This window comes from Stegodyphus dumicola, chromosome 6 (genome assembly GCF_044657685.1).
Source record: "Stegodyphus dumicola isolate Sdum_Otavi_A_Nest chromosome 6, ASM4465768v1".
In the NCBI taxonomy this organism is placed as follows: Eukaryota; Metazoa; Arthropoda; class Arachnida; order Araneae; family Eresidae; genus Stegodyphus; species Stegodyphus dumicola.
This window is the reverse complement of record NC_140773.1, coordinates 79,535,718-79,553,779: the sequence shown is the minus strand read 5'-3', so window position 1 is coordinate 79,553,779 and position 18,062 is coordinate 79,535,718. Positions and strand designations below refer to the sequence as shown.

The following is an 18,062-nucleotide window of genomic DNA, read 5'->3' as shown; positions in this document are numbered from 1 at the left end:
GGGATATTGCCATGGGAGAAAAATGCAAGTTTGACACTTGTAGGGATTTTTTTAACTAATGATTTAAAGTTTTATTTGAAACTTTCCTATAAGCCTTCATTCCCCTAATTGTCAGTTCCAGAATAGTTAAATGTTGTAGCGTGCGTGAACGAATGCAGATTTTCTATTTTGAAGGAAGTAGTTAAAGCCGAGTTTCGGTAGGAGAGAGAGGGTTAGGCTCTAGACGCCGTCTCTGCCGCAGGTATGTTTGCTTATTGCTGGTTCAAGTGGCTTAATTGCATTTCTTTGCTGCCACTAGTTTAGAAGGGGGTTGAAGTTACGGGATCTGGCTGAGCCCTGTAGGCTAGTTTTTATCACTTGTTAATATTTCAACTTTTAGTTTCAATTATCTGACTTTCAGTTACCGCCCAAGTAGAGGCGAAGTTTGTTAGTGTCGAGTTGCCGCATTGTAAATTTTAAAGACTTAATAAAGAGTACGTGAACCCTTCTCCTGTGTAGTTTCCTGCTACTCCAGTATACAGACAGAAGTTCATACACTGGACTCTACACACTCAGTCACAAGTTTGGCATTAAATACTAAAATACCATGTTGAATAGAAAATAATTTTCAATGGAATTAACATAGTTAATGCCATATTAAATAATAAATGAATTAAATAAAACAAATTCATTGAAATGTGAGTACAGACTGATTTACGAAACGTTCATTAGTACAAATAATACCTGTTTGAATATGCTTCTGATGAAATGCTCAGTAGTAAGGTATAAATAATACATATTTAAATACGCATTAGTATTTAGTTTAAAACTGTTGTGCAAATATAACTATATCAGGTACACCTTTAGTACAAATTTAAATAATTAGACACAGATAATAAAATTTAAGTGCGAGTAAATATTCAAAACAATGACAGCTGGGTTAATCATAAAATTAAATATTATTAAAGTAGATAATTGTTGTAAAAGAGAATCAAAACAAGATATTAAGTAAATTAATATAAATACAGTATACGGTGTCATGTAAAAGTAGCAGGGAAGTTATTCCAGGTTATCAGCAATGTTCTTAAGTAGTGTTAGCATAATCTCTAATGCAGCAGAGCGCATACTTATTTTTACTTGTATTCCCTGATTCCTGCTAGTGTATTAGTTGCAGAGAGTTTTTTAAATGAGAATTAGCTGTTTGCGGGAAATCATACAAACAGTGGTCTGGATCACCAGTACTGTTTCAAATGCATTGGTCGATATCTCTTAGGCCCAAATCTGTAAAGGACATATATGGACCGTGCTCTGTCAAGTATTGGGTGAGTTGCGAAGAGACGTTACTTTAAGTTCTGGTCGACTTTTGGATAAAAATTATATAGCCTTCTACATGTGGTGCTCGGTTTCAGTAGTTTTGCCATTGTTTCATTAGTTGGCAAATGAGGGTGGTTTTCAGACATCATTTCGGGGGAGGGAGGTACATTGACGCTACTCACGTGGGGATGTTTAGTTGAGCTTTTAGCAATAGGGTTTGCTGTTTCATTTCTTTAATCCCAGTATGTGCTGCTAGCCAGTGAAGACTTGGAGGAATCGAAATTAATTATTTCTGTATGGATTTAACTATGTTATGAGTACTGACTCCGCTGAAATGCCAGCTGAGACCATATCGTAGTATCACATTAAAATGCACCAGATATGGTTTTTATGTTGCAAGACAACATTAGACAATCTGTTCTGTCTGCCCGACTCAGTCATATTAAATTAATACCAGTATGTGCTGCTACCCAGTGAAGACCTGGAGGAATCGAAATGAATTATTTCTGTACGGATTTGACTATGAGTACTGACTCCGTTGAAATGCCAGCTGAGACCATACCGTAGTATCCACATTAAAATGCACTAGATAAAGTTTTTATGTTGCAAGACAACATTAGACAATCTATTCTGTCTGCCCGACTCAGTTCCTACATTGTAAACCCTTATTTTATTCTAGCCAATTATTTTTAGTATAAAAAAGAAACTTTCCTTTCCCTTCTGATTTTAGTTTCCTGCCAGAATATAAATTTTAATGACGTGTATGTAAATCTAAGTGATTTCGGAAATCAGTATTTAAACAAGCTTAGTCACTCTCTTTAGATTATATTGGTATTCTTGGTTTGGCTTTGCTGTGTGCAGCCGATTTAGCGGTTTAGATAAAGAAGGGGCAGTCATGTAGCCAAATCTTAACTTTATCGTGCTTGTACACCTTATTTTTCTGTTAAGTTACCTAGCCACAAATGGTTGCAAATTGTGAGCACCGAGTGAGTGCGTTCTGTTTAGTTTAGTTCAAATAAAACAGGTTATTTAAACCTTTTTTTCGAAGTCATCTGTTCTTCCAAGACCTATCTCAGTAGGGTCTACAATGTATGATTCCAAAACGTACTAAAAGGCTCTAAAACATTTAAAGCAGCCTTTTAAAGATGACAGGACAGCGTACCCTAAATCCTCTCATATCTCACTTGCTGCTTTTGTGTCGCAATCATGAGTTATCGATCATTACGTAGGGAAAATTTTAATTTAATCCTATGCTTTCTTTTTTCTGCAATAAGTTGAATGCGTGCGAGTATAATTACCTCTTGATTTCTCACAAACATACGCAGATTTTTTGTAACACTCTTGCCACTCCCATTTTCCATCTGCTTCAAATTTGTTCATAATTTCCAAGCATACGTCCTGAAAAAGAACAGCACCTTATAATGACGACATGTAGAGAGACAGACACTAACTCAAAACAGAATTTGGCAGTTCTAATAATGTGCAATAGAATTCGAACTTCAAATATTCAGAACTAGAATTAACATTGATCATTTAAAAATAACCGGCCACTACTTTATTTAAGAGTATTTATTTTCATTTTAAATTTAATAAAAAAATAATAAATAAGCATTATGTAATTATGCCTTTGCTTTGCATTATACAGAAGTACGATAGTACTCGTCTGTTAAGAAATTTACAGTCTTCTATATTCGTGCGGGTTGGAAGGAACACTATAAAACAAGATAATTTTATAATAAATTTACTAATTAACTGACTATGCAAATAAGACATTAATAATATTAAATAAAATAAAAAAAGTATTGTGAATATTACAATATATTACAGTACATTACTAAATAATGAAATGTAAAATATACTGGTGTTCAAACTTAAGGTTGTAGGCACAAACCTCGAAAATACCGAAAAAGTGGTATCTCGAAAAACGATTCGTTTGTTGTGATGAGAGTTTGCACATAAATGTCCATTATGACGAGACAACCAATAATAATATCACAAAATAAAAAGAGGCATTTTTCATTTTACAAATAAATCAAAAAGACCAAAGTATGACACTTTATATTTCCAAAATGAGCAAGCTAGTAAAGATTTCATACGCGTATATGCCTCTAAATATGCACAGCCTTCTGGTTCTACTCATCATTAGACAGAATCGACTCTTTACACCTTCCTCTTAATAAAAAATCTGAAAGCTTTCAGATTTTGTATTACACCCAAAGGAATGTTTTTTAACATCTTGCGTGTTACATTTATTTATTAAATATCATATTATTCGAACTTAAACTGAATAAAATTCAATTCAACAGCAAAATCTTAAAATATTTGAAAACAGAATTTTCAATAGACAGTCTCGCGCGCCGGAGATATTTTTTTTTCTGTACAGTGTTGCCATTGCTTGTTTTAAACTCACTGAGTTGTTAATCAAAAATTCGTTGAAGTTGAAATGCGAAATAGGCAATAAAACAAATTCGAAATTTAAAATTCGGTCTTCCAAGTGCCCATGTTCAAATGGAGGATTACGTTCTTAGGTACCATAATTTTTTTCCCAATGCGAGAAACATACGTATAGTCATGCACATTCTCCTTTATTAAATTTCTTTTAAAATAATACAGGCCGATAATATTTGGTGGCAATAATCTGAAAAGTTATTCAGCTTTTCTTTTCAATGTAAAATCTCGTTTCGAAACTAACGGCCCTTCTGAGCTAATGCTCCTTTGGGATAAAAAGCTCAGACGAGAGGTCGAACGATAAAGTCGCTGGATCGCTGGACACTAGTAGTTCAGTCCGGGGTTCGAATCCCGACTGGCTGTATGTGCGTTTTCGAGTTTTACGCATGCGTAATGCGAATACGATCAGTTTCCCTTAGAAAGTCTTCCACGGAAGCATTCCTTCCTTTAAGCGGATAGCCCCCTTAATCAAATAAACTAAAAAATACTCAAAAAGGTACAAATACTTAGTATCTCAACTTTGGTATCAAAAATACTACAATCATGCTGTTTAAGCTATTCAGTGTTTTGGAGATGTTTCTTAAGTCCCTGGAATAGAGATACTCCCAAAATTAGTTATCTGTTGATGGCAAATAAGCTGAGATAGTGCAAATGGAAAATCCTGCCCATTGATAGGATAACCGGCATGTTATTTAAGCGGTTATTGTGCTCTCGATACCATATGTGATGAATTATGACATGCGGTATATGAGCAGAAAATTTTCTACAGCATTCGAGAGTTGTAGGCAAATAATGGCTTGCAGAATTTAACAGTGCTAAATTTCAGAGCGACAATTCACCACTTTGAAATTCTTCAATTTATTATTTGCGCATAACTCTAGAATAAACCATGCGTGAAGAACGACGATGTATAGCTTGTGGCCATACATTAGCACCATGCGCAAGTTGTGAATATTTTTACGAAATTTTTTATGAAAAACATAGATCCAAGAAGAAAGCCGATAGTATTAAACAATGTCGCAATTTCCTGTATTGATGGCCTCCCATAATTTCGGGAACAAGTAGTAGACGAATAAATGCAATTCTTCATGTCTAGCTGCTAACTAAAAATGAAAGGTGCTTGTCAGTCTAATAAATTAATGGAGTACCAGATGCTGAGCTGTACAATCTCAGACTACTGGTTCGAGCCGGGTTGAAACGCTGGCGAATGGGCTGGCTGCATGAGAATGTTGGTGTTTTCCCTATGTTTAGGATGAATACAAGCTAATCGTCTTTCAAAAAGTCTTAAAAAGGCATTTCGCCTTGTGGGATTTGCGATACTAAAATAACCTAATTTAACCAAAAATATTCATAAAGGAAAGTCTCTTCCAAGTAGCAGCTCAGAAATCCCGATTATAGATTTGCCGAGAGGCAGATCCTCATTATTGCACAATCCCCCAACATTTGCATCTGATGAAAGAAGAAAAAAACATTGCATTCAGTGTGTTTTTCGTAAACTGTTTATAAGAGTCTCTCAGAAAGCTCAAAGTCGTCTGTAATTTTATACTTTTGTCTCACATTCTGTTCATTCATGAATCTAAATGATTACCCTTATATACACTAAGTGCTAAATCGTCTTCGGTCACGCGTGCAACTCGTGTCTTGTAATTTTCTGATTAAATCGTGCACAATTTACCTTAAATACTAACCTTATAAGGTATTTCTCCCGTCTTCCTAACGTGCCTTCGTGATGTAGTAGTTCTGCACCCTGGGCCGGTATTCCAGAGGTCCGTGGTTCGATTCCCGGCGAAGGCGATTGTTAATTTTTCATCTTTTCTGCTTCCAAAAGTACCTAATGTCTCTACAACCTCTACATAAATTTTGGGTTCCAATAAAATTGGATGAATTATTTTGCGCTTTTTTCAGTCGCTTCTATAGACGTAGGCTGAACTCAAAAGTCTGGTACATTTCTACAGTGAAATGTGATGCGAAAACCTGGGATTGCGTGATTGTTTAAATATTGTTGTTAACATGACTTTCTGGAGAGAAAATAATAAAATAGGTAAGAAAGAAGCCACGCAGTAAATTTCAGCTATTTTGTTGAGATTTTATCCGCAAAAATACACAGATGCTTTGTCGCATGTATTGGGTCGTTCGCTTTCAATTAATTAAAGACCAATATCGATGTTGCTTATCAACTTTCAGGGCTGTTCCAGAGCATTATGCTGTTTTCACGAGAGTAAACATCAAAAAGAATAGCTGTAAATAACCCAAGGAGAACGCAAGAAGTATCGTAGTTTACCGATATCACTCTGAACTTTATTTGATCATGGCAGAGCACTCGAGGGCACCTAAGGGGAGGGATGCCTTCGAGAACGTTTTAACGGAAATTTGCTCGTACACGTTACACATGGGAAAAACCTCGAAAACGCCCAGCTCGTTCGCCTGAATCGAACACCGGACCACAGTACCAGTGTTTGGCGACTTTCCCACTCGGGCTTTGATAGGGATACCACTCAGAGAGTAAACTGTCAAACGCAATTCAGTTAATTCCTAGAACTATAAGGACAACGGTTAAAGGAGTGAACTGAATAAGAATACTTATTCTTGAATAAATAACTAACTTACAGCTGACTGACTGCGCGCTGTTGCAACCGTATTTATGTGGCCAGAAAGCTCTGGAAAAATGTGGCCAGAAAGCTTGTTGGCAAGTTGCAGAAAAATCTTTGAATTAGAGATTAGATAAGGCAATGTCTGCTTATATTTAAAGTTAAATTATTTAATATTAATATTTAATATTCAGCATTAACTATATTAATGCTGAATTATTTTTTCACTTTGAATGCTGCTGAATTTAGCACAAGGCTAAACATTTGTGCAACAATTGCACTTTTGTTTACAAAATATTTAAAAATACATCTTAAAGTTATTATTCCAAAATCAACAAATTAACAAATCAGTTAACAAATGCAATGCAAACTATTATAACAGTACACGAGACAATAACGTAATCAAATGAATGCAAGCATTTACAAAAATTTATGACATCGTCACCTCCTTCAAGAATGCAAGTTCCGGCCAATGCAGTCCTCAGGAAAATGATCAGTATTACCATACTAAGAATACAAGTCTATCGTAGTCACTGTTTTAGGTCTAAAAGGAGGAAACATGGAAAGGCGCCTCTTAGTATGTCTATAATTTGAGTGAGAATTTTAGATGATCATTTAGAAATTATTGAGATCATTAATCATTCCGTAGTTAGATTTTATCTCTTTCCTAGGATTTCCTTTCCGTCTACTTCAGTTCTCCGCTTTGTTCTTTCGGTTGCTATGTTGATCCTTCTTCTTGCAAACCGAGAAACGTTATCGAAACGTGGCTGCAGATTTTCCAGGTATTGCTCAGACGAAATTGGTAAAGAAGAAATTCACTTATTCCAGCTAAAATTCACTTATTATAGAGATAATCCAATGTTTTCACGCACTGCTTCTTCGATACGCTAATAGGAATAAAACCCGCTTTTGGTTCCTGTTCTGCTGATTTGAAATTCCACGCAGTCGAATTGGGTCCAATATTGTTATGTTAAATATCTCCACTGTGACATCCGAATGGATATGAAGCTGTAGGCGACTAGTCTGAGTAGTTTTCATACGAAGGATTCTACACAGTCCTTTCAATAGGGCATAATTGAAATTCAGTGCGAGTAAGAAAGTGTAGTATAATTCATTTTTACTTTTTTCTAGACTTCTCGAAACTCTGTATCTAGAATGAAGTTTTATTCATAAGCTTATACAGAAGCGGAAATTAAATCCTCCTTTAGAGCTTTAAATTTATTTTCCACAATATCACTTCGTGAAAATGTTTCTTTTTAAACTTCTTTTAAGCAATAGAGGCCTTACGATTTTAAGGTAAGCTTTAAAAAATTCTTGGTAGTATGTGTAGAGATCGAATGATTTTCTTAACCGATGACCGTCTTAAGCATGACTCTAATCACGAATGCCCTTGATTTCTCGGTTACATTGTGGAAGAAAACGTCACGAAGAAAACAGCGCAAGGCGAAAACATCATGGTACAAAACATCGTGGAAGAAAAAAAAACCAAAGAGAAAACTTTGCAGTTCTAAAACAAACGATATTAGGACTTCGAAGTTCTAAAACGGTACAAAATATCATCGTCGAAAATAAAGCAGTTCAAAAACTTCACGGTTTAGAAACATTCTCGTCGAAAATATCGTGGTAAAAAATAAAGCAGCTATAAATCCTCACATGACGACAACAACGCACACACGCGTTTTTCAGGTCTTAAAAGTTATAAATGTATATTTGCATAAAGATTTGGAAGCCCAAGGAATATTAATGACACTTTGATAATAGACTGAAACAAAACAAGAATTAATGAATTAATGATAATGAGACAATTTTTATAGAGGTAACCTAAAGCAGTTATTTATCTTCATTTTCTAACCATTTTTAGGCTGTATTTTTCATGAAAAATTATGAATAAAGCTTTATAAAAAAAGGTTAATTTATTTATGAACTTTGTTAATTAACTACATAAATTTAAAATTCCATTAAGTGCTATAAATTGCATTAATTTTCTGCTCATTTTCAATTTTAAATGCTTCAATGTCCTTCTTACTTTTTCAGTAAAAGTTCATTAGTTCATTCCAAAATATGAAATATAAAAGTAAAAATACCCTTTTTTTCCTTCTTGCACTCCCAAATCATTATGCGAAAATGCATTTACAACTTTTAAAACCTGGAAACCGCATGCGTGCGATGTTATCGTCATACGAATGATAGGTACTTTATTTTTTACCACAAAATTTTCGACGACGATGTTTTTAAACTAAGAAGTTTTTTGAACCGCTTTATTTTCAATGACGATATTTTGTACCACGATGTTTTAGAATTACGAAGGTTTCCCTTTGATTTCTTTTCTCCTATGATGTTTTGTACTACGACGTTTTCGCCTTGCGTTGTTTCCTACGCGATGTTTCGGCCGTGATGTTTTCGGCGGACACAGATTTCTCAGAAACATCAGCGCAGTGAGTATGGCCAAGCTAGTTAAACTTCCCAAAATATTTCTTTGGAACTTGTTTCCGCTATGAGTTAAAATAACACAGCAGCGATGCACGTTCCAAAAGGCATTATTTTAAACTGCCAAAATATCTGAATGGCTGTAAATGCAGTCGTTTCACAAAGTTCAGGTTCTACAAGTACTTTCACTTGCCAATAAGCTCTCTTCAGTTCCACGATTGAAGATCATTTATTTCCTGCTCCAGTGCTAAGATGTAGGTAAAAGGCCAAATATCTTTCTTTGTAATGTCATTTGGACATCTAAACAAAATACTGTTAAGTCGTTTTCCTTATGATCTAACACTATACGGCTGAAGACTGAAGGAAATTGCAGTGATTTAATTGTCCTGCATCGCCTTCAAACGTTTTCCGATTTCCTCTTGTTTTGCGAAAGGAAGACGTCGAGAATGTTATGTAGTAAGCAGATTACTTCCTGTGTCATATTAGTGCTATCCGCGCACTGGATGAAGCTAAAAATACATTTAAACTGATTCTTATAACTGATTTGCTTGAAATTGATTAATATTTATTTTTGTGCTTCCAATTAATTCAGCGAAATACGCTGCTGATCGATGGAAATTTACATGATTCTTCGCAAAAGGAAACAGGAAGTAGTTTCCTCTCGTTTTGTACTTGGCCTTCCATTTATTGTAGCACTCGTATCAGCACATTTTCTTTGGCTAAGTTAATTAAACCATTATTTAGTACAATAACATTTAGCTTACCCGAGTGAGTGCTTTTGACTTAACATTATCAGCATTCCAGTTCGTATAATCGAGTCTCGTGCCGTCTGCCCATTTGAAGATAGTACCCAGATTATGGCTCTGAAGTCCAATCCAAATATCAGAACCAGCTTCTATCATCAAGTCTGTCAAGAAATCTGTTAAAAGAAGCTGAAATTTAAAATTCCTTTCACGAAAAGATCTTTTAAAAGAAGTGATTGGCATTTGTATTTCTAAGGGGATATCATAAATGGTTAATTAAATGAAGAGCAAACAAATTTTATCTGTTTACGAGGGAGTTGCCTCCGTGGAGAACTTCCGAAAGGAAAGTTTCTTATGTTTATTTATATTATATATGAGAGAAAAAAACCACGAAAAAGATACGTTGACGTCCCTCTTATCGGAATCTGAAGCTAAGTCAAACGAAATAACAATGTTCAGCAGTCGTATCCACATGCGTTATAAGTTTCACACATATTTTCAAATGAACAATGTTTAAATCCTCAAGAATTTCATCCACTTAGCAAAAAGTCTTCGGAAAAGAAAAGAAGTCTTCGGAAAAGCGACGCTGGCAACCATGTCAAGGTTTAATGAAGGAATACTCGTAAGATGAAGTGAATAGTCGAAATAATTTAGCGTACAAATTTAAAAACCTAAAAACGAAATCCCGTTAATTTTTCTGAAATATCAAATAGTTACGAACGTATACGAATGAGTATGAAAATCTTTACACACATTTGTATGTATATTTGTATGTCTGTGTATGCATGCAATTAATATTCAATATCAGGAAGGGTACGAGGACAATCTCGTAAATTGTTTAATGGTCATGCTGTTGTTCTTAGAGAGAATACATTACCATTCTTAAAACAGTTTAAAAGTAATTGCACATATTTCGGCATTAATCTGTTGCAAATGTATTTAATTTCCCGTCTTTTCCATCCTTTTTCGCCAAGCAACATATAATTTAAAAAATAAAATTACGAGCTTTATTCTAATAAAAATGTTAGCAGTAAGCGTGCAGATAACGCATGGAATAAGAATAAGAAAATACTAAGGATGTCAAAGATATTTTAAAATTTCTGTCAAAGATTAAAAGAATATTAATAAAGTAGCTATACACCAGCCTCTGAACTAATGTTGGTGGAGCATGCGTAGAAAGAATGTATCATCGCATTATTTATAAAATTAAAATATTGCATTAAATTACAAAAGCATTAGAAATTAATGAAAATTAATAAATATATATAAGCAGAAAAATAATCTATTATTGATAACTGAAAATAACTTGCGTCATTTGAGGCGCAATATTTAGCACAAATATGACCTGATTAATAGCTTCCAGAAATTTTATGGTTTCGAAACAAAAAGCTCAAAAGCTGAATACTTTAGGACCTCTGTCTTGTTTCTTATAACCGTGGTAGCTTTTAGATTTGACAATATGTTATTTTAAAATATAAAAAAAAATATTTTTATTTTTTTATAAGTAGACTTTAAATTGCATCCTGACCTAGCTTTTCCTGGCTTTCATCGCAAACAGTTATTCACATTAGATGGTTATGCAAATTTATGTTACTTGCAAACAGGTAAAATAAGGCCAGTTCTTAACTAAAATTTATGCTTCTGCTAAATGGAAACGTTTCTTTTCATGGACAATGTACTAAATTTCCTAAAATGAGGTTGCTGATGAGGGTGTCTTAGTCAGCGAACTTGAAATTATGCCCAAAAGATATATAACTGTGAATAAAAGACCAAGCAAAGGATTCCGAACGGAGTAAGAAATATTTGGCGTTTAAGCTTTGTTAATTATAGTAATATACTTGTATTTTAATGCTTTTCAGTTTATATAAATTAGATATAGTACAAAAATGATTATAAGATTTAAACTATTAAGACATTTGTTTACTGTTATTAAATCGCCCAATTAATAAAGAAAATACAAACTGAAATCGAATAATAAATTATTTCGCTGAATGGTAACTTTCTAGGAATTGGTTATACGCGAAGCTGGTGGGAGATGAATTCCTTGTATTTCACACAATGGTAATAAGTACCAGTGCGAGTGGATAACCATGACAATAGTAAGTGTACAGTCCAGAATTTAAAATAAAGTAAATATATATATATATACAGAGAGAGAGAGAAAAGTAATAGTTCAAAATTTTAGAAAATCTTCTGCTAAGAATGTTTCTAATATTAGAATTACGGAAAGATATTAACTAGAACATTTCTGATGCTAAAACTATCAGACGATAAGTAATCTCATGAGTAATGTCGCTTTCTGAAGGAGGCTTTGATGCAAAAAAATAAGTAGGTGACTATTTAAATCAACTTTACATGTGCCATTTATATCAGCAACATTCTTCCCATGGCGTAATAATTTTTTTGTCATTTCTGAAGGAACCAGCTAGCTACTGGAGAAAATATTTTCAAGATTTTGTTGGATTTGTTGGGAATTGTACTGTTTTCTACCAACGAAATTTTGCAAGCTTCGAACCACTAGTTCCTTATCATCACCAGACGTTAGACAGTTTAGAAAAGGAGAATTTGTTTCACGAAAATGAAGTGCAGTACAGTTATTCAAACAATCTTCTTCAGTTAGCATTTATAAGTTTATGTGGGACTCACCTGCCAAGTTTAGATGCGATTTCAAATTATTCAAATATAAACCTCTTCTGGCAACTCTTTAACAGATGAAAATGAATTTCTTTCAACTGTAGGTTTCAACATGTCATTGATAACACGTCCACAGCTGCTGGTATCCTTCAAGCTAGGGTTTGCAGAATAATCATTAAACATGCGAATATTCAAAACACTTTTATTTTACACTCACCCATACTTTTTGCAGTATTTAGTGCGCTGTTGCCTCATTTATACCTGTAAACTTGATGTATCTGATTCACTCATTTGTAACCGCCGTTTTCATGTCTGCTATTAAAGCATCAAATATCAGTTGTTTAAACGTGTTAGAACATGCTTTAAGAAGACCTTTCCGAAAAAGGATAGTACACGTGGGGTGGTTTCATAAACCGAAAGACATCGTTGCTTGTTGCTTGTCAGGACTGTTAGTCACTGGCGATTTACCGATTTTCACTTCGAAGAATAAACCTATATTTCACCGGCATACGGCGGTATGTAAACGAGATTATATTTTGATTAAACTTCAATAGATGCCGACACGTACTATTTAAATCTATTTTTCGCTGGAGACTTATAGGTTTAGCGTTACGAGTGTTCAACTCACAGATCACCACTGTAGAGCAATGCAGCCAACAAAAGTAGATGTTTAAATGTAAATTAAATCTAAAGCCCATTGTCGTCTGTCACTGTCAAGGCTGTTATTTACAGTGCTTGTCAGTAGATCTCAAGTTAACTGGCGACCTACATGTCAAAGGTCCCTTGGTGTTAACGCAAAAGTTCACAATGGGGATTGAACAATAAATTTAGGTATAGGTATTTAAATTAAAATTAAATCAGAGTATATATTTGGGTTTTAAGGGTGCTGTTGAATGGTGACTGCAATCTGAGAAACACTTGATAACATACTTTGGCATAGAATAGAAAATGTATTTAAACTCAAGTTAACTCGAAGTACAAAGACGACCATCTGCATTCTTGGTTACTAATGTTCTTCAATGCCCAGCAGTATAACGGTGACTTACAAGCTGAGTATAAATTATTAGACTGTCAATACTACCGCGTAATGCAGAAAATTTTGAAACCTTAAAATAATTGACCTAATTAAGTTTCACTACTTTCCCGTAATTTAATCTTCCGTATAATTAGGTGGAAATGTGGAACAAGTTCTAGCCTTCAGTCTCTTTTTGTGATTTTTGCGCTTTTTCTAGAAAGTATTACCGCATAAGATTTTTTTACCTTGTTAATGCGATTTATATAAATCATTTTTACGAACGTTTGACACACTCACAGCGGCCGAACGGGATGGTCTCTGAACTCTGGTAATTTGACCTGGGTTCATTCTAGGCGAATTGGCTGGCTGCAAGAGCGTTTTCGTGTTTTTCTGCATGTGTAACTTGGGGCTGCGAGCCACTTTCCTTAAAAAGTTCTCCAAGAAGTCCTTCCTTTTATTCAGATGTCTCGTGCATGCCTTGTAATCAAATAAAACCAAACGAAAATGTAAATGTTCAATTTATTTTTCTTACTTTGTTCTTTCTCTGAATGGATAGTAGCAAGAACTGCCCCGTGCTTTTCACATGCTCTTTTTGCATCATGCCATATTAATTTGCCAAATCCATGTTGACCAAAGATTATGTAACATTTGTTACCTGAAAAAAAAAGTAGAGAAATAAGAACGTACTTGATATCCGTACTTCTTTTAGCCGAAAATAAAAAGACGATATTACGTTGCAAAAATAAATGTAACATTAACTGAGACAATCAGGTAAACGTATTCTTAATATATTATTAATAAAAGCATATCAAAGTTGAAAGTTTTAATATGAGAGAAGCACTTTTTTAAAGAATTGCAGAAATATTTTTTACTTTATCATGTTCGTTTATAAAATATTAAAAAAAACTTATTTTCTTAAAATTTGGCTAAGACACATGGTGTATGCCTTATTGCAATTTAAAGCTTCAGATGAAATGAAGTACATTACTTTCCGGGAACCTACTTGGTAACTTTTATAATGACTGATGTTCGAACGTATCTATAAATGGAACAACGTATTAAGTAACTTTAAAACACGCAATTCTTAAGTGTGCTTGCATTACACCTACTTTTTGATAAAAAGTATTTTAAATATCGCTCATCTATGCAGAAATTCCTTAATATATAAAGTAACATAAATTTAGTCTATATTTTATTTATTTAGAACAAATATAAGTCATTTTAAAATATTTGTCAAAATATAAAAGATAATAAAGTAAGCAGATTCTTTAATGAAATCTATTAGGAATAGAAGCGACGCATTGGTGTTGTAGCAGGCGCTATTGAGATCGACAGGTAAAAGCTGACTGCTGCATACAAAACGTTGATTTTAAACGCGGAGTTCATCTCCGCATTTTATATGCGTATGTTACCGTGAAAGACCGAAATTGGAGAATGTCAACATTCACAAAATACGTCGGTGAAAGATCGAATATTTCTTTACATTCTTGTACATTCGGACCCTCACCTGTGTATCACAGATATGCTCTGGTGTAGGTCGAAAAGAGAGGATTATATGTACACGCTGCCATTCCAAAAGGAAGTGTTCCACAAATAAATGCAGTTGTAAAAGCAAAAGCCTCTTGCGCAATTCAAGGTGTCATAATAGTTTAAGTTGTTGCAATAAATAAGATTTGAATCACATAATTTGGTAGGTTATAACTTCTATTATTTTCCTTTCTCATTTTGAATGTACTGTGTGTTTTAAGTTCTTATTCTGAGTCTCAAGCGCGTTTTTTCGCGAATGAATTACGGAGAAGGAAATATATGTTCAACATTCACCATTAGTACATAGTGAATGTCGACATTCACCGGTGTAAGTCAGAAATAAGAGTATTTGAAAAATATTTCGGACATACACCAAGCGACTATGTGAATGTTGACATTCACCGGTGAAAATCGACATTCTCCAGATTTCGGTGTTTCACCGTAACACGGATAAAAAAAGAGCAGCTGCTTATGCTTAAGAGGATGGACAGAGAATGATTCCCTAATATCAACTGCCGAACCATTAAATGTTTGAGTCTATTAACTAGGAGCTGTGTGAGAGTAGATCCTTCTATGCTTACAGACATCATGTAGACAGACAAAGACATCGTGAAGTTCCTATCGAGGAAGAAGCTGTAATATGCACTGTTAATGGGTTATGGGTTATTCAATTATGGCAAAGCACACGAGGGCTATCTGCCTAAAGGGAGGGATGCCTTCATGGAGGACTTTCTAAGGGAAATTGGCTCGTATACACATATGCACTGTTAAAAGCATGAGAGTGCATAGACGTGCGTTGGGAGTGAGCCACCATTTGGATACAGTGAGCTCAGAAATGCACCCACGTCATTTACAGAAAATGTAGTCGTTGAAACTAGAGGCCGGCAGAACCACTCTTTTATGGGATCTGATAGTTGTATTGGCAGTTTTGCATGAAATATGTAAGCTTAAAAATTAGAAAAGGGAAGAGTAGTAACTGCGTGAAGTTATCTATATTAAAACATTTTAGTTAATTATCAAATTGTGAAATTATTTGGATTCAGTTTGTTAATTAGAATTCTTTTAATACAAATTAAATCTTGTTTTGCTTCAATTTTTTTCAATTGATATGTGCTGTTTTCTTCCCTTTTGGATTTATAAGGACAACTCAAGCAGGCGTGAAAGTAAGAATCTTGATTCTCTTTATCGTAGTTTGAAAAAGCAAATACAAGGAAGAGAGTTTTAGAAAAGAGATATTTTATTGTAAAATTAAGACATGAAAAGAAACGTTATGGTAAAATAGCTAAAGTTGTTTTAAAAAGTCATGCAACTGTACAGACTATAACTGAAAATTACGAGTCAAGGAGAAAAGTGCAAAGAAATCTCGAAGTATACGAGTCAAGAAGAAAAGTACTAAAAAGTCTCGAAGTGTTCGTCTAAGTTCGTCATAGTGATGCAAGAATTCTTGTCAAAAAAGAAGATGCAAAAGATTTTGTTCCAAATTTAACTTAACACTGTTGCGAAGGTAACACGAGACATAGTCGTTCCAGAAAATTGAGCATAAAATTCCTTGATCACCGGGATTTCATGGACCAGCTCCCTGAACAAAACCTCTGGTCCCACGTCAAAATTGACACAAACAATTAGATTTTGGAAAGATAAGGAATTTTTTTTAAACAGTGCTATTTATTGATGAAAGTAATTTCAATGTTTACGGAAGCAATGGTCATAAAGAAAGCTGGAGACGGAAAAATGAAGCAATGAAATTGGAAAATTTTATACCAACTGTGAAACATGGTGGAAGGAGGGTAATGGCTTCGGGTTCAGTGGCAGCGGCTGAAGTACGTAGATAAATTATTTTCATAGATTTCACTATGTATCGATTAGTGTATCTGAAACTATTACCAAATGCAGTCAATTGTTGAAAACGTTCGACTAGAAAGCATACTGGCCTTTGAAAAAGATAATGACTCAAAACATACTGCTAAGCTTGTTAAGGAAAGGCTCCTCTATAAAGCACCCAGTCAGCTGCATACACCACTCTAGTCGCCAGACTTAAACGCTATGGAACATGTATGAGGTGAATGTGATCGGCGAATCTGCCAGTATATTATTACAAACAAAGAAAAATCTGAAGGCAGCAGCTGAACGAACATGATCTGAAATTACACCAGATATGACAATAATTATAGTTCTTTTGATACTAGACAGATTATCGGCAGTAATAAAGGCAAAATGTGGACCCACAAGGTATGAAATTTATTTTTTGAATCAGCTAGCTAGAGTAAATGAAATATTTCTCTCTCTGTATTTAGAATTTTGTGACATGCAAAGTATAGATTTTTGCAATATTTTGTTGAAACTCAATGAAAACTCAATGGTTTATTTTCTTAATAGGACATAAATTTATATCTCGGAAGTTTACTACGATGCATTTACTTTTTAAAATATCAGTACGAATATTAATGAAGGTGCTGATGACTGTATGTAGACTTTTATGACTATTCAGGGTGTATCGGTGCGGCGGTGACAATCTTTCAGGAGAGAATAGAGTACACTTAAACGATGAGAAATCACATAGCAATGCATGGTCGGAAACGCTTTCCTGGCGCAGTAGTGTTGATACCAAACGCAAAAGAAGAAGGACACAAACAGTGAGACAAAACATGTTTTATGATGTTTAGTACAGCAGAAACCTACAAATAATAACAAAAAGAAACAGATATCGTCTTTAAAGAAGGTGTTCGAAATTACAATCCCGTACCGTGATGCAGGCGTCACTTCTCTGCCTCATGGAAGAACTGCATCAAGAATTGGAGATGCATGAGGCACGGTTCCTGCCTCACGGTCTGGGTCGTAATTTCGAACACCTTTGATGATGATCGTTGTCTTTTTATGTTGTTTTTTCTTTGTTTTTGTTGTACTTCGAATAATAAACATATTTTCTCAAGCCGTTCGTGATCTTTCTGTCTTAACTTTTGTGTCATCGCTACCGCGTCAGGAAAGCATTCCGACCATGCATTGCTATGTGATTTCTCATTGTTTAGGTTTACTCTAGCTCTCCTGAAAGTTTGTTACTGCTGTAATGATACACTCTGTATATCTTAGGAGAAAATTACTTTTCGGTTCGGTAGAACAGCCGTAGTGTTACTGTCCGAGCAAGTGTTGAAGCCCGTACCCTAAAATATATGCTAAAAATAATGGTACAATTACGGATATGAAACAGCAAATGAGTGAATATAAAAGCAATAAGAAATATGCAAACGAACCTAGTAGATACCAGCCCTTCTGGCAGTTTCCCGAAAAAGCAGTTGGTGCAGGACTCGTGAATTCGTGATCATTACTCCTCTTGCATATTACTCCATAGTTTTGGTTGCAGTCAGTAGACGTCCAAGATCCTGTGGGTAA

General features: G+C 34.6%; 1 protein-coding gene across 3 annotated transcripts in view; it reads right to left on the bottom strand.

Annotated features, from left to right (window-relative positions):
* The window catches only part of LOC118192540 (macrophage mannose receptor 1-like), a 124,005-nt gene that overhangs the window by 32,377 nt on the left and 73,566 nt on the right, over positions 1–18,062 (bottom strand). For all 3 annotated transcript variants that reach the window (XM_035363537.2, XM_035363536.2, XM_085818569.1), the window contains 4 exons: positions 17,924–18,052; positions 13,681–13,803; positions 9,521–9,675; positions 2,592–2,691 (listed from right to left, as the gene is read on the bottom strand). In XM_035363537.2, the coding sequence (XP_035219428.1) occupies positions 2,592–2,691; positions 9,521–9,675; positions 13,681–13,803; positions 17,924–18,052 (507 nt within the window). The remainder of the gene's footprint in view (positions 1–2,591; positions 2,692–9,520; positions 9,676–13,680; positions 13,804–17,923; positions 18,053–18,062) is intronic.